We start from the raw sequence: 24,289 nt of genomic DNA, 5'->3' as shown, positions 1-24,289 counted from the left end.
CCAAAATACGATATATAATTACATCTTTCACTCCAAATTGTCATTGTCACATTTGTGGATCTACTGTGTTTCTTAAAGCCCTGCTACCTCGCCTACGATAGGCTTGCAGATGCTTGGGTGGTCTGACAAATACGTAGAGGAAAGGGAGCTGGTCAGTGAAAACATAAAGAGTTGCCAATGTCTGTTAACTGTCATTAGTAATTCTGCGTTTCAGATAATTGCCAAGGAAAAGGAGATTCCAAGATGGCGGATCACATTAGCAGGCATCTTTGAATTTTGAGTAACGGGTGTGAAAGCTTCTTCAGGCTGTGGGCATGCACCCCTCTCCTCTGTGGGCAGATAGGTTCATGGCTACACCACTCCAGAAAGCTAACATGCTATGCTCAAGATGTGCATTTATCTGAGACACAGGAGAAAAGAAACATGCCAGTTTGTTCAGTGAACTTTACATCATTGTCTTTACTAAATCATGTTTTCAGGCCATCAAAGGTCTTTACACTGTCCAAGCTATAACCTAATGCAGCCCGTGTGCCTTGATTTCGCAGAAAATACCAGAGGATGACCCCCTAACTCCATCTCACCACAGACAGGGTTGACAAGTCTTGCACTTGCCCTGCAGTGTTTGAAGAACATTGACCCCATATATCGAAGAGAGAGTACTAAGGTCTAGTAACCTCCGCCTAATGCGGATTCCTAAGTTCTTGAAGACACGCCATGGAGGAAGCTCATTCACAGTTCTTACAGCCAAGCTTTTGAACAGTTTGCCATCCAAACTGCACGCTTGCGTGCCTGCAGCTATTGCCCTATCTTTGTTGGTGTGCACACTTGCTTCAGACGCAGTGTCTGTGCAAGCTGTCCTCTGTCGTCATGTCTATTTGTGTGCACAATTGATTGTGTCTCTGTCACATAGCATCTATTTTCCTGGTGCTGTGTTTTGCGATTTATTTCACTCAGAGATGATACGTTTCTACATTTTAAAAATCATCATGATTTAGCCTTTTGTGGTTCTGTGGTCATTAAAATACCCACAGGAAAGTTGAGAACTGTTCCGCAAACCTCTGCAAAGTCCTGATCTATGGGATCCGAATTACACTACACAAAATACATTCAAATTCGCAACATGTTACATAATTCCACACCTTATAATACTATCCCACCCTATTTTTTTGTAAACAGTTTTTATTAAGCGTTTGAGCATACATTCGTAGAAGTCGGAACAATTTATGACAATACTTCTTGATGCGGATATTCAGTTGCACGCTCCAATAAACTTCAATGACATGTCTAAGGTAGGATGGTGCATCGTGCCAGCAGCTCAAGTCCTCTACCACCCACTATCGCTTTAGTGAGGGCACTGCAAGCTACAACGCATTCAATCCACCTAATTCGCTTGTTTAAACTGAACATTTAATAATAACAAATACTTAACACTGTCATCTATCCCTGTTTGCCCCCCTCTTCATCACCTCCCCCACAGGCGTATCATGTACAGGATGTCTCGTGTCTTCCTAATGCGGGGATGCATATCCATCTGCTTTGTTAGCTGTCATTATGAGCCCAAAGCTTGCGTCTTATCAGTCTGAGGAGTTACTACCGGTGTGTATCTGCTCCCCTGTTCCTCATCCCTTGGTATCTAAATTGTGGTATTCAGCTTTCACCCTCATGGGTTTCCCCTGTTAGGTCCTCTTCGACCATGCTCTAGCTTATCTCCAGAGTTCTTTTGCTCCCTGTTTTATAGGCTATTTGCAACCTAACATTCTGCCCATTTTTTATTTCCATTTGAGTATTAGGGCCTCCTCTTGATTTCCAGTGACTGGTGATGTCTCTTTTTGCTAATACCAGGCCAAGGTCCTGAAACTTACTCGTCACCTTATTTTTAGCTGTATCTGGGAACCAGTGTAGTAGACAATACCCAGGTGTCATTGCAACTTCTTTTCTGGTCACATCCGCCAAATACTATCCCGCACCATCCCTAATAATACTACTCCAAACCACCCCACATAATTTCACAACCAATTACATGCCACACAATTCCACACCACACAAATGCATTTGTCGCCTGCTCTCCCCTTCTTTCTCGGACACTCTTCCTACTCCTCTGTCTGGTGTTCATTCACCACCTCATGCACAAACTACATAGCCCTCTCTATCTTCCTATCTATTCTGTGCAGTTCTCACCCCTATCTAGTCACAATCCCACATAATTCCACTACAGACGAGACAATTCCATAACCACAACTAACAATTCAAATAATTCCACTCCAAAGCACATACATCCACTTCAAACCAAAACACATGGGTAAAAGACATTGTCATTTACAACGCCACTAGCTCTAAATATCGCAAATGCGAGACTGATTGCTTTGCAAGTACTTGTTTTCATGGACTTCAGTTAACTCTCTTAACGTAACCCTCGTTGCTCCCACGCTGGGACTGGATTGTGCCCCCTCCTACCTCACGGGTTCCTCAGCCCCTTGTAGGGGCTGGATTGTCTCCCTTCCAGTCAAGTGAATACTTATTGACCTATTTCCCTAAAGTGTTCTTGCGCACCCATCTCCATCTTCCCCAGTCCATACGACTGCTTGTGCATCTTTCATATATCCTTCCTCCCCTCTCTGGCACAATGTCTACGACTACTTCCCGCATCCTTTTCAGATGACGAGCCACTTGTCTCCTTTTCTCTCTCAAGTCTCACCTGCGCTCAGCCGGCTTCTTCAACTTCCTGGGCTTTTTCTCCACCCATCGGTGACATCAGAGAAAGACATTCGGCTCAAGAAACAAAGGAAGGACTACAGCAGACGATTGACTGTAGGGCTAGAGCCGGAAGACACCGAAGACTCTCATGCGAAGGGGATACTGCAAAAGGAGCCGTGAAATCAACGCGTTAAATCCAGCGAATAGGAGCCGTGAAATCAACGCATTAAACCCAGTGTTCGAATGTATGGGAAGAGGGATCGTAAGGATAACGGGGCGGGGTCAGTGAGCGCGGGGCGGCATCGAAGGCGTGGCTAAAAATACCAAAATATTCAGTAACTATTTTGTTGGCATTTCACCTTCAATAAACTGCATATAAAATAATAGAAACCTTAATTGGAAAATAAATAAAAGTTAAACTACTTCAGTAAGAGGTGCTCTTTATGTTGTGAAACCTCTATTGGGTTATACGAACTCTGCAGGTGTGGTGTGTGTGTAAACAGAGGCACATCATTTAATTCTGATTGGTGCAGTGGGGAATGGTGACCTGTGGATTTGTATGTGTTATGAAGTCCCAGCCTATGACAGAGAGAGCTGTGAATATATATGGCATTACACACTGTACTAGATAGCTGCCACAAAGTGAACAAAAGGTTTAGGTTTAAGATAAAGTGTGTAGTAATTGCCCAATAGATCTGAGTAATATGCAGACTGCACCTAGTGCTAATATTTTTTATATGTGTCAATTAAAAGCATACACTCCACAGCTCATCAGGTTACTTTATTACTCTCAAGTAGAATGCTCTTCAAATGACTTGATCATTCAAAGCAACTACCGGCTGTCAATCAGCCTAACATGTGCAGATTAACCAAATGCACACATTTACATTTCATTCAAGCAACAGATAGGGGAACTATTTTTTTCAAATGTAAAATGTTTGGGCATGTCATGCCCCTCAGATCCCACCCACTTCAACCTCAGATTATTTATTCATATACGACCCTAAAAACTAATTAATAAAGTTTTGGTTATGGTGACATCATAGTTAGGTACATAATAAAAATTAAAGTCTTCTTAGACAGTCGCTGATTATTATTTTCGTATGTTTTTGCTTGGTATGTTAATGTTTTGATGTGGGCTATAACCATTAATGGTCTGAATCACATGCTTTTGGGTTTTATAATGTAATTTAGACAATAATGTTCTTTAATATAACTTTTCCAGTGAATTGTTGGGGATTCTGATATGATACAGCTTTGCAACTCCTTATTATCTGCATAGTTGTTTGCTTTTTTTTCTGCCATCCTTCATTTATGTGTTACTTGTTACTGAATTTTCAAATTGGATATATTGATTCAAGAAAATGCATTGGTCCATGGAAATATTGGAGAATCACTTATTCACTCCCTTAATGTTACATGTGAATTATTCATGATTCTGGTGAGTTAAGCTTAGTCTGCAAAAATATGTGTGCAATTTACGGTGAGTCAGTGACAGATTTCAATCCTAGCAAGTCCGGTTAGCCTTTTACCCTTTCAAGGTCAATAAAGTACCACTAAGTTGGGTAATTGTAAGTTTGTCTGTTATCAGTGATAGTGGGATGAAAGGATGGTGTTTGCACAGTGAGGATTCTCAACTCCTCAATACCTACTTGGATGAGTTTTTATCTTGATCTTCGGCTAGAATCACCTCATTTAATAACATCTCAATGACAGTGAAGCTTAATTTGCCCCACAGTAACGACGAAGAAGAGTAGATTTGCCAAGCCATGAAGGTTTATTAACACATTAGTAACGTTACAATTGCATATCCAATCACCTTAGTCATAAATTATAGTCCAGGCAAGTCTAAAGGCAAATACGAAGTTACATTATTTAAAGGTAAAATAGGCAAATTATATCAGATCCTGTTCCCCTAAAGGAAAACTCCCTAATGCTAAGCTAAAGTAGCCGGCAAAGCTGGGGAAATTCATAAACAGCAGGTGTGAGCAAATATCTGTGCTTTAAATGGAAACAATAAGTGCAGCTACTCGCCAAATTAAGCAGTAGGCGGGATGGTGAGAAGTTTGGGGTGCGGCGAAAGGCAGTTTAGGGTCAGGGTTAGGAGGCAAGCATTTAATAGGATGGAAATTGTCTTGGTCTGGAATTGTGCATGGTCATACAGAGATATTTCTGCCATTTGTAGAGTATTCCAATGTATGATAGTCACAGTTAATATAGTTTACATTTCAATTCTGGCTGAGTAAAGCAAACCTAATGGGTAAGTGTAGAGTGGAAAAGATAAGCACAGCTTGTGTGTTGTAAGAAAGGGTTCGCAACGCAAATATAGGGTGGGTGAGTAGAGTGCAGAGTGAGTCATGTGAGGACAAGGAGGTACGGGTGAGGAGAAGTTGAGTAAAGCAAGCGTGGTAGGTGTGTGGACAATGCAGGAAGAGCTTGCATAAGGTAAATACAAGATGTGCAAGGCAAATAGAGTCTAGTCCAACACATTGTAAGTACTTAGTGATGCCAAGTGATGCAACAGGATAAAACGTGTACACACTGGAAACACATTTTGAATTTCAGAAAATAGTTTCATAGGCAAGGAGCTGACAACAGAGCATCCTCTTACTCTCTCTCGCAAAACAATGTAACATAAACAAAAGAGTGCACAATCATCTGACTTACTAAGAGAATAAAAAAAGAAGCTGGCTATAATACTACACAGAGATGAAAATACTGCATTGTTTTTCACTAAATGTAATTAAAGATTTGTTACAACAGACCTCATCATAAAAGCATTCAAGAAACCTTTATTATTGGTGATTGTTAGAGACGAAGGACTAGGTAAAGAGAACAGTATTTTTCTCTGCATTGGCTGGCCCCTTTAAGGTTTGAGGTCATCCTTTCAAATGTATTACTTCAAATTTAGTGCATAATTACTGGGAGTACGCTCGCTTATGGTGTGAGGAGCTATGTTAAATCAACAGTTTTTAAACAAAAAAAAAGTGTTTGCGCAAGGGCCTGAACAAGACAAAAAAATTGTCAGGAGGTTTACACCTAGGCATCATCACACTAGGTATAAGGAGCAAAGTCAGTATGTGACATAAGAGTCAGTCATTTTTGACACTCCTCTCTCTCAACCTACTTAATTCTGTGTGTTTTCGTGCATAACTATTTCTGCCTCTCATAATCTGTCTGATATTATGCATGCCCTCGGTCTCAGTGTCCAAGTGATCTGTTTATTATTCACTGCCTGTTTACTAGACGGAATCCATGCCTGACTCACCCCCAACATTATGCTCTCTCCCCAGGAGTAATCAGTACTGCCTGCTTTCTCCAATGCCCACAGGCTCTTTATCTTTTGCAAGCAGGGTATATGTCTTTCACCCGAGTCTGGCAAAATCACCAGGTTGCAACTATGTGTCCACTGCTGCCTCCAGTTCACAGAGACATCGCGTGGCTGCAATAGTGGGTGTGAACCACTCTTCCCTGACTAACATTTGAGCGCATATACTCCTGTCCCCACGCCCACATACATAAACAGCTAACACATCCATCATGGAGCCTAGATTTCAAAACTGCTATTTTATTTTGAGGTGAGCCCTCAGAGAACATTGTCACAACACATCAATCCACAACTCCAAAGATGGCATAACTTGTTTGGATGTAGGTGTATGATTTGTTTCTTTCACCACGAGTCCACTCTTTGCTACCATTCTTGTATTAAGGGCATGAGATGGCCTGCATCATTTTTGGGCAGTCGCAATCTCGCTCAGAAGCGGAGCTACTTGGACTGGGCGGGTGCGGTCATTACTGGAGGGCCTTGTTCTCAAAGAGTGCTGTTGGAACAAGAAGAGACAATAATATGCCTGCTGACTGACCACCTGTCTGGGGCTTGTACAGTCGCCTGCATGGCACGGCACCTCTTGCCCCTTTAGCATCCAAAAAATAGACATTTAATAATCATTCATTCAATGGGCAATTAAAAATCTGCCTGGAGAGCGAATCAAAAATCGTGGAAGAATCAGGTTTAAAGCCTGCTTAACATCCTGTGATTCTTAGTACATCACTTAGTCTCCTCGTGCCCCCCAAAAATGCATCTGACCTTGTCTAACAGAGTCGTTGCTCATGTATAGCTCTAATACTTCAATGCCATTGCGCCGAGTTAGAAGGGCTTTATAAAACTGCAAAAACAAAAAAAGATGAGTTTCTGATTATTCGGCATTGGCTCTGCCCGGTTCCACTCGCTCTCCTCACTTCAGCTTGACAGCCTTTTAGTTTTTCACAGCAGGGCACTATCTGCACTGCTGCTCAATCGGCTGTTCCACGGTACCTGTCCTGCTGCCTCTAGGAATGCCGATACTCTCATTGTCTCAGGAGAAGTTCCAGTATTTAAAGGGGGAGAATCCAAAAGTGCCAGTACTCAGCTGATATGAATACAGCCCATTTAAAGCACTGGCAAATATAATATCCTAAATAGAACCAAATGAAGGTTTCAGTCAGAATTAGAAGAAATGTGCTTGCTACAGAAATTAACTCTATAATTAGTGTGAGGATTTGGGTGTACTATATGGTTTAGTTCTGTGACCTTATCGTGTAATACACTCGCAAACACTGACTTGGTTCCAGTCAGGATCATTTGTAAAACCTTAAGTTCAACCCTGGGTAGCTATAATGTAGAGTAGTAAGGTTTAAATAAAGGAACTAGTGTAAAGCATTTGACAGTAATGACAAAATAAGAAAGTCACACAACACGAAAGTAAATCCAACACCACTTTATAACAAGCATGTGCAATGCAATAGGTCTCGCATTTACGAGAATTTGAGCTATTGGCATTGTAAATGGCAATAGCTTATACACTTGCAAACACGAGACCTGTATCAGTGCAACAACTTTTTTTTGCAAAAGCACTCCATACTGGGTTTTACGTTAATGGAGGCCATGTCCCTTTATTTAGAAGAGAAGTGTCAAAAGAAATTTATTTGACTGCCATTAAAACGAACAGCGCGGTATGGGGCCCTTTTACAAAAAAATGCATTTGTTTGTCAGGTTGTCACAGTTTCACTTTAATAGCTGGCGTGGACCTTTCTTTAGACGCGGCTCATCTAAACAAATGGGTGCCGCCTCAATTTACCTAAAACAGTGGCATGGGGCGCTTCTAAACAAAACAAAAAAAAGTGAATAAATAGGAAAAAAACATGCAGCTACGTTTGGTGCCTCAGACATGAATCCCGTGCTCTCCTTGCCACTGGAATAAAGCAATCCTGGCTGATGAGGGCTGAAAGCCGGAAACCGGTCCTGGGATCCTTGTTTCCAGTCCAGGGAGGACCTGGCTTGGCAGTTCGGGCTGTACTGTTCCCATGGGTCACAGGGTCAAGACTGATTTGCATATGCCTGGGTTCAAACTGAAATGGCATGGTGAGCAAAAAAACGATGGATTAAGGCCCAGATCTCTGTACTGGGGTGAATGTATGACATTGTTCTGCATTCTGTCCACCAACTGTTGTTTTTGCATTAAAATAAAACAAAGGCATGGCCGCCACAGTGGTGTGCCATGCTATAAAAAAAAATGCTTTAGGAGAGAGCATGTCTTGCCTGCAATAGCAGGCAGTTGGAAACCATTTAAAGAAATAGTGCTCGGAGGCTGTAATTAAAGCCTACAGAGTAACAACACAAGTAAGAGGGCCAGTCATTATGTAAGGTTACAAGATGAGACAAGGCAGTACTAAGGAGAGACTACTAAGCCTATAGACCTGAGAAAAGCTACAGTTTACAAAGGACAATGAAACAAGCCAGTGAAAATTATGGGCGTAGCTTCAAGTTCATACCTGAATTCAGCATGCCTCGCAGAGCAGCGCACGCGCTGCCCAGGCTGGACCTAAAAATAGATTTTATTTATATGAAGTTTTAGAGACCAAGAGGAGCAAAACCCACTGGAGGGCTCAAGAGATACAGATTTTTAAAGAAAACTTTCTTAGATCACGGTTTAACCGCAAACAAGCATTGTAACTGTAAAGTTTGTAAACTTTTGAAAAGTTTGTAAGAGTTGTGTTTAACTGATCCGGCCCGACTTGGGAGACCAAATCTGACAGGATAGAGATCTGGGGGGCCAATAAGAAGTATTTGGACAGTAGCCTAGCCACCAAAGCATTTTCCAGTCCAGTTCCAAACTTTAAAGCATGACCTCCATAGACCAGAAGAAGCTAAATGTGAAACAGTAGAAGGTCAGTTGCGATGGACTACCGGTCTCCATCCACAGCAGCGGTCTCAGAGATGTCCTTTGGTGGGGGCTGATGTCCCTGTGGTGACCAATCTGGACTCAGATGACACTCCCAGGTTTGTCTAACACGGGTGCAACTTTTGGCAGTCAAGGATCAGTCTCTTAGATCACCCAGTGGCAGTCGGGTGATTCTGCTGGAGTGGCCAGTGACTTCTCGAGTTGAGCTTCTTCAGCTTTGATGGCCCTGGTGCAGGTTCCAGAGGATCAGCTGACTGACCCTTGGAGTCACGTGTTTAATCTGGGGCTTGGTAGTGACTTTTCTCATAACCAGGAATGACAGGCACAGTTCTCTCTTCGCTATCACAATGTGCGGCACGTGAAATCCAGCAGACAATACAGCCTCTCTTTGCCAAGTACAAGGGTCAGCAAGGCAGTCCTTATTCGGTACTTTCTCAAGTGGGAAGGGATACCCACCTACAAGGATAGACAGAAGGAAGTCTAACTATCTATACTAGAATGCACAATTCAACCATGAAGGTCAGCAGCAAGATGCAACTCCTCCGGGTCCCACAGAGAAAGAACCAATCACAATTAACGTTCACAATGTGTCTGGTGTTAGCCCACTCCTCAAGGATAATACAACACAGAATTTTTCTTTCACCGTGGCCTTCATAGATATTACACAAGAGAGGATTCTTCTTCAACTTCCTTCTCACAAAGGTGCTCAGAATCGCCATCCAATTTGTTAAAGTGCAACAGCAGTGACCTCCACACAGAATTCTAACAATAACAATACAATTATATTTGAATAAATGAAATACATGATAATATGTGTTATACATTAGTATGTTAAAAAAATGCGAACGAAAAAGTAACATTGCATCACCATCAGCTCCAAAGGTCTAGGTTGTGGTATCAGTTGATTGATCTTGAACTTATTAAGAGTTCCCATGGTCTCCTTTGGAAATAATCACATTTTAGAAACATTTGGGATATGCTTACAGCATCTTTGGGTTGGGGTGTGTCTCTCCTTACCACAGATGGCCCCAAAAATGTATTTTGTCAAATGTGGCTTAGCAGATCCTGATCCTAATGACCGAATTACTTAAGGTAATAATCATTACCCTTAGTCCAATTCATCTCTTACCAATCATTACTCCATGAGGTTTGTACCCATTCTCAGAGAGAGGAAACAAAACAGGAATACTTCACATAACCCTACCCACCCTCAGCTGGGTCTTACACAATGCCTAGCATTTCTCACCACTTACTATAGTCTCAAACTCTGTCAAAGGACTAGAATTTGGGAAAACTTGGTGAGTCGTAATGACTGGGATGAGGAAAAGTTGGACTAAAAGTAATGAAGATTACAGGTAAGTAACTGGGCCATTCCTTCTAACTCTCGAATGCCAAAGCCGTAAGGCCTTTGGCATAATACACAAAGCATAAACATAAAAGATCCATAATCACAATATAAATCACCACCCAGTGATTTAATTGTAAATATAGTTACTGAAAAATAACAGCCACAAGAATCGGAATAATGAAAGGGCCATAATTAATTCAGTGTGGATTGCAATACCCCCGAAACAAAATTATTTCGATCAAGAACGTTCTATAGATGATAATGTGAAATATAAGTGTGATCAGAAAGTCCCAACTCTACAGATCTCGCCCAATGACACTCCGTACAATTCCGCCCTGGACATGAACACGCATGGTTGAGCACCCTTGAACATTCTCCCTCCTTGAATGAATAGGCATAATATTTTTTTCCATTTATTGGTTAATGGTCATTTTATAAGCGTTCCTAACTTTACCTGGCAACTTAAAGGTAACAAACATTTTATCTCCACTCGTTGGATCTTTTAAGATAAATCGATAATGCAAGTTTTACATCCAATAAGTTCAACAATCTCTCTTCATCAGAGGAGGGAGAAGGGAAAAAGGTGGAGGATTGATTTCTTTAAGAGGCTGATATTTAGAATTCACTTTAAGTTGAAAACAAGGGTCAGGTTTCAGTACCACTGCTTCATCTAGAAACCTTAAGAATGGATGACGCAATGAGATCCCCTAAGCTACATACAGAGGTGATTCTCACCAAAAACACACTTGAAAAGCAAGAAATGTTAAATCAGCTGTATCTAACGGCTGCAAGAATAGGCCTGCAAGCTTTTCATAATTAACGGAGGGTCCTAGATAGGAACGAAACGACGTGATAAAGGTCTTAAAATAGAGAAACTCGTAAACAGCGGTGAAACCATAACTTCTGCTTCCTGCAAGGATTTGTCATCTTCAAGAAAAGCTGTAATTGAAAACCATTGCAATTTAAGAGTGAAAAACAATTGCAATTTAAGAGTAGAAAGAGATAGACTCTCATGAAACCCATCTAAAGGAAACAGAAGAATAGAAGGGACAGACCAAGACAGAGAACTGGCACATGCATCAACATTCCCATTTGCTATTCCTTATTAGCGAAAAATAAGGATTCACTAATAAGGAATAGCAAAAGGCTATGCATGTAGAAACCGCAAAAAATTAGAGATTTCTAAATATTCCTTAATTGCGACTCACAAATTGTGAATCGCAATTAAGGAAAACCGCACCATTCATTCCTATGGGCCTAGAGGCCCATAGGAATGAATGGGAAGACATTCTCAATTTGCGATTCTCAATTAGAGAATTGCAAATTGAGAATGCAATTTCAAGGGTGCCAGGGTGTCAAAAGGACACCCTGTTGCACCCCTAAAACTTGCATATGAGTACATCTTGCACACACACATGCCCCAAGGGCATGTGTATGTGTAAAATGGAACTTTGAAAAACGCACTGAAGTGCATTTTTCAAAGTTTTTGCAAATTACCATGAAGTTCAACTTCATGGTAATTTGCTCCCCCTATTAGCGAAATCGCTCTTTTTTTTTACTATAATGCATTGCATTTAGGGAACCTCAATTTGAGATTCCTTAAATGCAACTGCAATTTAAGTAATCGCAATTTAGAGATTACTTAAATTGCAATTTTTGCATTTGGGATGATGCATCCCAAATGCAAAAATACCGGTCACAAAGGTGTAGATTCTGATAATCTGCCCGTTTACGACCGTTTTTTGCTTTGATGCATGTGGGCCAAAGTTTTTTTCCAGGACCCAAAATATGACTTCAGAGTTGAAGGTTTTCCCTGGGACTGCTTCTACCAAATGAGGGCTGTGACATACCTTTTTACGGTAAACAGAATCATTCAACCGACAAACTGAGATGGTGATTTTTATAGGAAGAAGTATACTGACAGGTTTCAGGCAAGATGGCAAGGAAGAACCCGTGAAGGTTCAAGAGCTATTTTCTTGAGCAAAGGAAACCACAACTTGTGTGGCCGAACGGAACCCCCACTATTACACCTGAAAATTCAACAATAAACTAGGAAACAAAGGCATCAGAGGAAAAGCACCTTGTAGCTTTTTTGGCCATTTCAACAAGAGAGCATCCACTTTCAATGCCCCTCGCTTTGGGTACCTGGAACAAAACATCAGAATAATGGACTGATCCTGGAGGCAAATAGATCTATGACAGGGCTCCCATACTTTCTGCAAATCTTCTGGAACGCAGATCTGAATAATGTTAGGTTTTGTGATGATGAGAAGATTCTGTTGAGGTGATGTGCCTCCATATTTTCCAGGACCTTGATGTGAACTGCTGATATTGATAGTGGATGCGCTTCTCGCCTACAACCATAGAGAGCAAGCTATGTAGTTCAGAGACCAGGAGCTGCCTTGATGATTTACATAGGCGACTGTCACAGTGTGTTTGGAGCTTTCCAAGACATATGACTAATACCAGTATTGCTGTAAATGAAGATCAGCTGTTAGCTACTTCCAATCTGTCATCCACCAGAAACCTTCTTGCCTGCACTGAAAGGTTTCCCAGTGTTGCACCCCACCCTTTTGTAATAGCATTTGTAGTCAGAACCTTTGGTAAATTTAGAAGACATCAGCGTCCCCTCACTAAGATTCTCTTGAGCCACCACCACTGTAACTGTGATTCGATTCCTGATATCACTGGGATAATGTCCTCCATGTTCAGGGATACAGAAGATTAGTGTCTGTGGAAGTGCCGGAGTAAAGACCAAAGAAGTAATCTCACCCCGTGCAGCATGAAGTGCAGCATGAACACTCATGTTACTTGTGTCCCTGGATTTCCATAGATCTGCAAGACAAGGTCTCCAGAACTTGAACAGAGTATTTAGAAAACACTAAAGATTAATTGCTCTGTCCATCAATAGGAAGATATTGCTCAAGTCCATGTTGGCCTTTGCTTTAATGAAAGCAAACATTTTTTAAGGACCTAGCTGGCACTTCAGGATATTTAGCAGGAAACTGTGTTGACGTACAGTAATTATGGTCAGATCTAAATGCTGCATCAGTTCTTCCTTCTATCTTGCACGGATCAACCAATCTAAATAGGACGGAAAAATTGGGATTCCTTGTAAATGAAGAGGAGAACAATCCTCCTAAATACTCTGAGGGAAAAACTCTGAATTTCCAATGATGATTTTGGATACAAAAGCTCAGATACTCCTCCAAAATTAGAACATGCAGGTACACATCCATTAAGCCCAGGGTCACCATAACACAATCTTTCTAAATCCAAGGAATAACGTTTGGAGGGTTTCCATTTAGAAGGCAATCTATTTCACATATTTGTTCAGTGTCTCAATCCTCTGTTTATTTTGGGAACAAGAAACGCAATTGAGTAAATACCTTTACCTTTATGATCGTCTGGTAGTGGAATAATCACTTTCTTCCAAGGCTGCCCTCTTCTATTGGCCCCTAAAGCAGATTGTAGTCATGATCCCAGATTCTATCAGAAGGGAGATAAACTCTTCCTGATATCCCTTCTTTACAATCGTCAGTGCTCATCAATCCAAGGTGGATGTTTCTCAGATATTCAGGAACCTAATGTATCTTTCCACTGACCTCTGATCGCAAACCATTGACTTGCTGTTAACTGGCATAGCCAGGACCGATGCTGGTTTTAAGGTCTGCATCCATTTTCTTTTCAGAAGGGTTTTTTAAATGTTTTCGTTGATCGCGAAAAAGCTCCCCAGAAGACTGGTCACCACAGATTCCACATGGATGGTATCTGGTAATTTGTCTTCCATTTAATACAATGGATATCATTTAGCCATAAACTTGAGCAGGTTCATTTTATAAGGGTTTTTCCATTCATTGATGATTACATCCATAAAATACATATGTATATAGACTCCAACATTAGGATATTTTTTTATTGTCTCGGGACAGTGTCCTTATAATATCCAGTGCCTTCCTCTACAGGAAACCCATATTTCCTTAACATGATGAAGCAGTTCTGTCAACAGTTTTCTCAAAATATTTTTGCCATTTTAACCAGGAGGAGAGGAACCACCAGTGTATTCAGAAGCGCCAAATCAGAGTATAAGCTGCCTTGATCAGTAATGTCCTTTCCATCTCCCTTCTTCTGTTTTAAAGATTCCAAAGTGGATCAATTATTTTCCCAGTACTTTCCTCCTCTTCTTTATCTTTGCTGCTTGTCTTGGGAGGAAGGGGAAGAGATACGGCAAAAGAAAGGGCGGAGGAAGGAGACCTATGTCTCCTTTTTGCAGCATGCTTGTCCATCACAGCCAATAATTCACATGAAACAGCATTACAAATCTCGAGATTACAGAAACACTGTAATGCCCAAAGCCCTCACCTTAAATGTAGTAAAAAGGGCGCTATTCCATCAAGATGTGTTCCAAAAGCATGACACAAAAAGGAAATAATAGGCTTGGCCACTGGTGAACATTGAGTCCCATGTTCAGGAGAGCACTTCCCTCGAAAGAAGCACTGCTTCGCATACTGAATCAAAAAGAGCTTTCCTGATTCGAATGTAGTGATCCACCTCAGTAATTTGGTTAGTAGAATATCTCGAGTCCCATGTTCAGGAGAGCACTTCCCTCGAAAGAAGCACTGCTTCGCATACTGAATCAAAAAGAGCTTTCTTGATTCGAATGTAGTGATCCACCTCAGTAATTTAGTTAGTAAGGATATCCTGATATTTACTAGTTCTGACAAGACGTCTGACATGAGGTATAGTCGTTCCGTGATTTCACGGGCTATTGCGCTATCAGAGTCAGCTGAAGGACTGTGGTTTTGTCTCCATGTGCTGTGCGTATCTGCTTGGCGTTGTTTCCTGTTTGGTAGGTCGCCCTCGCTCCATTTTGAACTGTCTGCCCATGCAGACACTCCCAAAGTGGTTTTCTCGGTTGCATTTCTGACACTTGTGTCCCATGCAGGGCAGGCACCAACATGCGGGAAGTCTAGTCCGCAGCGATAGCATGTCTTGTCTTGTTTCTGCTTATGTGGTGGTGTTTTGTAATGCCTGCTGCTGTTCCCAGCCATGAAATTAGCTTGTTCCGTTCTCCGCACTCTCCCATTTTCCATCTGCATGGCATGTGACGTAACTCTGGCCTTTGTGTGTGCCATTGTTAGTATTTTGTCTAGTGTGTACGGTCCTTTTGGTATCCTTGTGCATAATCCAACAAACTGACAACCCTCAATTATGAGCAGCTGTATCGCCGCCTCATTGTCAAATTTATAAAATTCACAGTATGTGACCAGTCTGCGTATCCTGACACAAAATCCTCAAGCAAATACTCTGGTCGTTGGCATGCTGTGCTAAATGTGTAGCGTTTGGAGTCTACATTCCTCTGAGGGTCAAAACTCTTGGTGAGAAACTTTATTACCCCTCTGTAAGTAGTGATTGCCTCAGATGGGAATGTTACAAGAAGATCTCACCAACGAAGTTCAAAAATAGATCCCTATTTTGTTAATCTGTGTTGTTTTTGCACGTGGCGTGCATGTAGCGTTCACACTGTCTAATCCACCTTTCCCAGCGAGCACCTTTCATCTGAGAGTCTGAGAGGTCCAATGGCAGTAGTCGGCGGAAGATTGCGCTTGTAGTTGCACTTTCGTTTCGGTCCCCTGTCATTTTTTTGGATGCAAGTATCTCGTTATTAGTTTTTACAGGTGGTACCTTTATTTTATTTTTGTGTTGCCTCATTGCTTTTGTGGGTATTAATTTGCATTATTTTGCATGAAAATCACTGTGCCTGACTTGAAAATGGCCACAGAACTTCCTTTTTGCTGATTGGCCTCTCTGCCTGACTTTCAGAATGCCGCCAATGTCTCACAAGGTCTACTAGGCCTTTCCTCTGGCTTGCCTGACCTCAAAATGACCGACTAGGACTTCTGTATTCCTATTGGCCGCCGCGCCTGACTTTAAAATTGACGCTGAGATCTTGCGAGTTTAAAATTGAAAGCCTCACGTCAGATTTGGGCAGTCCTGCAGACAAACAGTTGGCAGGCAGCTATGGTGCACACTGCTTACTGGAGGGAGGTCAAGGGAGGGTTTGAAGTCACCGCGGGAGGGTTTAAAGTCACTGTGGGTGTTGGGCTGATGACCCTGTTTGCAGGCAGCACAGTGGCATTGCTTACCATGTCTTGCTCCTTTTTTCGCTCCCTGCTGCGCGACCAGGGTGGGCTCCATGTGCCACTTCTTCCTTTCTCTGGCCAGATTGACCAGGGTGGGCTCCTGGATCCATTCTTTATTGCCGCTTGCACACAGAACACACAGTGCACATGCGTTCTTGTAGTCCCGCTTGGCCACTCGTCCACAAAGCCTCAACAATGCAGGTAGGTGTTCCACCTATCTATTGTTCTTTCTTAGGGGGGGCAGTGCATGCAGGCACTACCGGCTTCCTCTTGAGTAACGCTACTAATGCCGCATCCCCCTTCACTGACCGGAAGTAGTGTCCGGTTGCTAACTCCCTCGTGTCTTGTGCAGGGTCCTAGTGCCCCCCTGCACATCTCTCCGACACAAGACTTTTCCCACAAGTGTGAGTCATTCACTTGGAAGCACATAACACTTTCACAGCTAGTTACAATTTGTGCTGCCCCTACAATCAGCGAATGGTATAGTTGGATGTCGAGAGGGTGATCGGGGCATATTTGGGGCAATTATTAACATTTAAATTTCCAGCTATGTCCTACTCGGCAGAGTATGATCGCGCTGGAATAGGTTTTAAGCACAAGCTTGCCCTAGTAGCTGGGGAAGCCAGTGTTGTTACTAGTGGGCCTCCCCCCTCACCTCACTGTACTTTGGTCCACCCCCTCCCCACCCAACACTTGTAGCTACACGGCATGTGCTTTATTCTATGCTCCTTGTTGAAATTAAACTTTGGAACGTTTGAGCAGTCAGGCTCGTTCACTGATGAACATTATGAGCCTTATGGGGAGGAGGAACATTTTATGGAGTAAGAATCTAATAAGGATCTTGATAATTCTGTGCAACAGTCTGTTAACTGCCCTAGCCGTTCCTCTCAGACCCTTCACTAGACAACTCAAAATAATTGTGCAATCAAGTGTACACTGTGGTCTTGGCAGTGAACCCTGCCTTTCAAGACAGTTCTTTCGAAGTTCAGAAAGGTAAGGGACTGGCGAAATCACAGACGTTGGCCCCATTCAAATGTCTTTGACAAACTATAAAAAGTTCTTTATGGCAGATCATAGCTATAGCATGGGGCACTGCCTGAGAGGGATGGCATGCTGTCCACCTCGAAGCAAGCTACAAATGGGTCTGATGCCTCTTTTGATCACTTAGATTAGTCTCAATATTAGTAGTCGAAATGACAGCTGTTTTCCAATCTTGTTCCCAGTCGGAAGACAAAGTCTGTGGGGCTTCTATTGTTTGATCCAGGCATGATCATCCCAGATCATTGGATTGAGTATATTGCCCACAGGTGGCCGACCACATGCAATGCCACTTGCACAAAGCATCTGATCAAGGCATGCATTATCACCTGTGTGCAAAATGTTCATGCCCTGCAGTAGAGTAAAGTACCAGCAATGTCTGAGGTCGATCCTAACATAAATACCTTCTTGGAAAAAAAAACACAGGGACCCTGAGAAGGACATTGACAGGGCCTGAACGTCCCAACAGGACAAACTTTTGGATATTTTGGGGGCCCTGGCAAAGGTTCTAGAATTAGCAGTCAATGCCAAAGAATCGGGAGAGCCTATACATTCATTCTAGATGGTTTGTCTCAGAAAACGATATGCCAGTTGAGTAATGCCACCTGCGCAGTGTCAAGTGATTAGCATAGACCCTAAGTTGACGGAGCTGGAGTGTACAAAGACTGGGCCTATGGTTGATGGGGTTTTTTTAGCGATCCTTTTGTAAAGGACCTAGGCACAGTTGTCAACATGTTCACTGCTCTCTGCAAAGCCCAGACTTCACTGAGGAAGGTCTGCCAGTCTGGCATTTTGGAGTGGGCCAAGTGAATTTGAGGATGATCACCATGCTGGTCCTCTTACCAAGTTCCTCCCACAGGCTTTGCCAATCGTCAAAAATGAACTTTGCATGACACGGGCAGCGGCACATTCTTCCTAGCAGGATTCCACTTCAGCAGAAGCAGATGTGGCAGAGACGGCTTCTGAGCTAGGAATCAGTTTGAAGTACAGTCCATCATTGTCCACCTGTGGATTCCAGCTGATCAATGAAACACCAATGTTTCTCTGTAAGTGGCCTATTCCATTCCAATAAGTACCTAACTTGAGCTGCCCAATAGTAATGAGTAAGATGGGGATACCAAGGCTGCCACTTTCTATGGGGAGGTATGCTCCTTTCCTGGCAATGCGGGGATGCTTCTAATCCCATTAATATGTTTCTATTAGTCGGAGTGTACAAATGAGTGCTGGGACACAAATGCAGCCAAAGGTCCGGCATATTAAAGAGAATCTTGGATAACAATGTCATTTTCATTTATGCTATTCTTCCGACCCATGAGAGATCTCCAGCACTCCAGCTCTGTAGGTCTTTGCATGCTGTGGCAAGAAGCTTATAATTTTCCTCTGCTGTCTCTCTGAGCGTAGAGAAAATTGTAAGGCTCAAGTAAAGCACCCCTGAAGTTGCCCAGCGAAAAGGAAATCACTATCTAAGATATTTATGTTGCACCTATTTGTTTTATGGGCTGTTTTGGCCGTGTTGGAATCTATATATACCTCAATGTAATGTGTTGTAAAAAAAAGAAGGTTGTTTGAAGAGATCTAATTGTACACACACATGTTGTAGTGAGCCACCCAGCCACCACGATACTTTATTACCACCTACACCAAGGGCTAGGCTCGGTTTTCTCCCCTATGCATGACTGTAATGAAGATGCCAGGAACAGTAAATGATGAGAAAGGAATTTATTCCCATGAAATGCTGCACCCTCGGCCGGACGCTCACGCCACACACCAGGATCTCTGACAACTGAATAACGTTGTTGGAATCCTGGCATGTCGCGTCCTGCATCCGAACTTGGAACGACATACAAATGATACACAGTACAGGTAAGCATTTCTCGTGACATCTCGCGCCAGGTCCCCAGCGCGATGATGTCAAGAAAGGAATATATTACAACAACTTCCCCCTTATAAAGAAAGAAAATAAATGCAAAACAGAATAAATGTATGACAGAATACAAAAAAAAGAAAACAAAAAGGACAAATGTGCCATGCTTCAAAACATCACATAGTCATTACATTTTGATGGTAATTTTCTGCATCGAATTTCCAAAACAGATGAGGAGACCAATGCATCACTATTCTTTGCAACAGAAATGGTGTCAGAAACACTTTCATGACTAGAATGTAAATCAGGAACTGGAGAAGTATTTTTATCATTATGAACAGTATCATGAACAAAATGAATCCAGTCAGAATCATCTAGATCACGACTGTAAAGATTAATCAAAGAATCAGCTTGGGAGTCAGAAAGCAAAACAAGCGATCTTTGATTCCACCAGCCCTTTTTTCCAAGAAGAGCCGAAATTTTACTGACACCAGTGACTCGAACAGGAGGAGAAAATTTTGAAGACCCCTTAAAAACTTTCTTAGGATTCTTAATGAGAACCCAATCACCAAGCTTGAGTGATGTGGAATTGAAGGTTTGCCAGTATCATGTAAAGATTTCATATGAGATTGTTTATTAGCAACCCTGAGTGCCACTTTTTTGTCACAATGATGATCATTCACATGCTTCTTAATTAACCAATTCGGAAACAAATTGGTATGAGGAGTTCTGTTTCTCAACAACGAAAACGGGGAAACACCTGTGGTACAATGGGGAGAAATATGGTAAGACCAAAGTTTTCACTCAAAAAAATCTTGAACATCATGTTGTGAAGAAATAGCAGTCTGAATGGAATCTTTCACTAGTCTATTGGCCCTCTCCACCAGACCATTAGAGGTTGGGGAGTAAAGGGCAACTTTAAAATGTTTCACATCACAATCAGTGAGGAATGAAGTGAATTTTTGAGAAATGCAATAGGTGCCGTTATCTGAGACTAAAACAGAAGGAAATCCTTCAACAGAAAAACACCACCAGCCCTTTTTTCCAAGAAGAGCTGAACTTTTACTGACACCAGTGACTCGAACAGGAGGAGAAAAATTTGAAGACCCCTTAAAAACTTTCTTAGGATTCTTAATGAGAACCCAATCATCAAGCTTGAGTGATATGGAATTGAAGTGTTTGCCAGTATCATGTAAAGATTTCATGACATTGTTTATTAGCAACCCTGAGTGCCACTTTTTTGTCTCAATGATGATCATTCACATGCTTCTTAATTAACCAATTTGGAAACAAATTGGTATGAGGAGTTCTGTTTCTCAACAACGGGGAAACACCTGTGGTACAATCGGGAGAAATATGATAAGACCAAAGTTTTGACTCCAAAAAATCTTGATCATGTTGTGAAGAAATAGCGGTCTGAATGGAATCTTTCACTAGTCTATTGGCCCTCTCCACCAGACCATTAGAGGTTGGGGAGTAAAGGGCAACTTTAAAATGTTTCACATCACAATCAGTGAGGAATGAAGTGAATTTTTGAGAAATGAAATGGGTGCCGTTATTTGAGACTAAAACAGAAGGAAATCCTTCAACAGAAAAACATTTTTTTTTTAAATGTTATGGCATTAGAAGTGGGGGCATAACAAAACATGTGATAAATCCACTTAGAGTGGTAATCAATTAGCAAAATTATATATCTAATGTCATGAGGTAATAGGTCATAGGGGCCAGAAAAATCTACAGCAACTTTGTCCTATGGTTTTGTGGGAAAAGGAACTGGATGTAAAGGGGTGTTGATTCGTTTCCATTTTTTGTCTGACAATAAATATTCAGAACAAGAGTCAATGTGAAATTTCACTTGATATTCCATGGATGGCCACCAATAGTAAGTTTTAATGAGTTGAGAAGTTTTGGATATACCTAAATGGCCTTGATGAGCAAATTTGATTATATCATTCCTGTTGGACCTGGGGTCACCAGACCACATAGGGTAGCCTGGCACAGAGTAGGAAGGTCTAACCCAAAGGCAAAAGTGTTAAGCTTGCGTCACACCCTTACAGTAACTCAGCGTCCATCCATTCAAAAATGACACTACACCAGTTTAGAAAAATACGGTTCACTTTTATAAAAGTTCTTTTGTGCTCTCTTATTCCATCAGTCTGTTTTGTCACTATTCACATCAAGTATTTCTCCATCTGTTTATCTGCATCAATAAAAACTCAACAATACATTTAGTTCAAGCACCTTGTTCTCTAGGAGAAAATGAATTCAGTAATTCAATTATTGCTCTAAATTTCAGGCAGTACTTTTTGTGTGTCAAATAAGCTTTTGCAGGAAGAAAACACCATATACCAATTCAAAGAACAAGTTTGTGCACCACCACAGTCTGGAGACCATTTTGCATATTTTTGTTTTCAGTAATATTAGAGTATGCGAGGACTTAGCAAGTGTCAGAATTATTTACCCCTGGTAAAGTAAGATCAGGCATTAATTTCCAACAGTATCATGCATTTGTTTTGGTAACCTGAATGGCTCTGGCTTCCGCTTATCTTAGCACCACACTGGGCCTGCGCGGGAGGGAGGACAGTGCAGCACGATGCCGCCCCCTCTGAGGAGAAGGCCAGCCCTCTGCTAGGCCTGCGCAGGAAGGGGAACACTACGGGGCGGATCCGCCCACCCTGTGAGGAAGCTCAACCCTCCACTTGACCTGCGCAGGGGGAAGAACACTGCACTCGGCACCGACACCACCGCAGGGCTCTCAGCACGGCGGCCGCCCGGCTGCCAATTTCCCCCTCACTCTAAGCGGAAGTCGCGGAGCTTCACAGGAGGGTGCACCAGCCCGTTGACACGGCGTTCACTTTCTCTCCACCGCTGGACAGTCTATCTTTCCAGCGCTCCCCAGCACAAGTGATCATGGGCAAGTAAGCGTTGTTTACAACTTTTCAGAATCCCTGTCAGTTTAGATTACGCTGGATAGGAAGGGAGGGTCAAACTCTCCTAAAGTGGGGACACCTGAGCTAGGTTCATGAGACGGATATCCAAGGTGGGCCAGATCTATAGGCAGGGGGGGTAACGACAGCAGTGAGAAGGCCACACCTAAGAGAACTCAATCTCCCACAGCGCCCAATCCCCCTATCACCACAGCCTGTCCTCCAACCAGCCCATCGGGGTCCTAAAATGGCCACCCAGGTTCTGGCCTTATATACCTTAGGCCCAGGCCACTAGAATGGGCCAGAAGGTTCTAGATCTCTCTAATATTAACCTATGGGACAAGCTCTGAGGTAAAATTCTGTCAGTTAACAAGCCACCATTTTGTGGGGCTAAATTTTCATGATAAAAGGGGGGCATCTAGGCCTAAGAGGAATTTAGAGGGTCAAGGACGCACCTAACCCCTAGGACAACACCAAAAAGTCAAGTGGACATAACAATGAAAGGAATTGGAAGTCAGAAAGGTTACAAAAATAAATAAATAAATAGGAGGGACCACCCAAAGGGCTGACAGGTCTAACAATTCCTGATATCAAAAAGTGGAACAAACAAATCATTCCTCATAACCATATCATTGACAAGAGATAATTCAGAGGCAACCATGGCAAATGCTTTCAATTCATTGGACAACTTTCTATTTTCTGGCCAACCTTTAACAATATAGTTTGAAACCAATTTGAGATTCTCATCTTTTTCTTGCGCTTTTAACCATGATTCTTCAGTGATACTAGAGAAAGAATTAATAGCATCAAGAGTTGCAATGACACATTCTGTGTCTTCTGAACCTTCAACGTCTGAAGAATCATGCAAAGACATACGTGAAAGACAATCGGCTCTAAAATTTCTTCCACCAGACATATGTTTAATCACAAAATGAAACTCTTGAAGTTTTGAGAGGAGTCTAACTAACCTTGACGAGGTTTTCCCTAGACCGTTGCCAGTTAAAAGTTGAGTAAGAGGCTTATGAACCGTTAAGAGTTCAAATTTGCGACCCCAAATGTAATTTCTAAATTTTTCAATAGCCCAAACACAGGCAAGAGCCTCACGCTCGATTGTGCTGTAGTGAGTTTCAGAGGGTTTTAGTATCCTTGATGAAAAAAATGCAATGGTGTGTTCCTTGCCTGAAACCCATTGGCCAAGAACCGCACCTAAACCAGTGAGACTTGCGTCTACCATAATAAAGCATTTTGAGGAGTCATGAAAAGGATGAAGAGCAGGGGCATCAATAAAGAGGTTCTTCACCTCAGTGAAAGAAGAAGAAACCTCTTCAGACCAGTTAAAATTCGAGCCTTTGCGTAAAAGAGCACGTAATGGCTCCACTGTCTGGGCATATCCTTTCACAAAACGTGCGTAATATTCGGAAAGCCCAAGAAAGGATCGAAGAGAATCTTTATCCTTAGGAGGAGTAGCATAGCTAATGGCTTTAATGAGGGAAGTTTTTGGCTTAATACCCTCTGAGGAAAGAGTATGACCCAAGTATTCTAGATGTTGGGTACCGAATTTACATTTTTCAACTGATTGTCATGCCTGCATCATTAAGTTTGCTGAGGACAGAATGTAAATTGTTTAAATGTGATTCCCAATTATCAGCATATACCAAAATATCGTCTTGATAAGCTTGGACTCCTGGGATGTTTCTGAACAGGTTGTCCATGATTTTCTGAAAGACACTGGCTGCAGAAGCAAGGCCAAAGGGTAATTTAAGATACTTAAAGACAGCAAAAGGCGTGACGAATGTAGTAAATTCTTGAGAATCAACAGTCAGGGGTACCTAATGGTAGGCTGACCGAAGGTCAATGAGTGACAAAAATATTGCCCCTCCTAAATTGGCTAAAAGTTTGTGTATTTTAGGAAGGGGGTGGCAATCAATGAGTATGTTTTTATTTAAAGTGTGCAAATCTGCACATAATCTGACCTCACCATTTTTGTTATGAACCATCACAATGGGAGAACCACTCCGAGGAATCAGAAGGGGTGATGACACCCTCATCACATA

The 24,289-nt window shown here is 42.1% G+C and overlaps 1 protein-coding gene across 3 annotated transcripts in view; it reads right to left on the bottom strand.

The window, feature by feature from the left end:
• The window catches only part of CTNS (cystinosin, lysosomal cystine transporter), a 385,893-nt gene that overhangs the window by 337,415 nt on the left and 24,189 nt on the right, over positions 1 to 24,289 (bottom strand). The window contains exon 2 of one of the 3 annotated variants that reach the window (XM_078679945.1): positions 2,696 to 2,856. The exons of 1 other annotated variant lie outside the window; for it this stretch is intronic. Coding sequence is in view for 1 of the 2 variants with exons in the window: in XM_078679943.1 (XP_078536069.1) it covers positions 16,410 to 16,461 (52 nt within the window). In the remaining variant the exon portion in view is untranslated. Of the gene's footprint in view, positions 1 to 2,695; positions 2,857 to 16,409; positions 16,477 to 24,289 lie in introns of those variants that run through there. One more of the 3 variants, XM_078679943.1, reaches the window with a different exon arrangement.

The sequence above is a fragment of the Lissotriton helveticus genome, chromosome 3_1 (genome assembly GCF_964261635.1).
Source record: "Lissotriton helveticus chromosome 3_1, aLisHel1.1, whole genome shotgun sequence".
NCBI classification, from domain to species: domain Eukaryota; kingdom Metazoa; phylum Chordata; class Amphibia; order Caudata; family Salamandridae; genus Lissotriton; species Lissotriton helveticus.
Note: the sequence above shows the minus strand (reverse complement) of the source record. Positions and strands in the feature narration are given on the sequence as shown.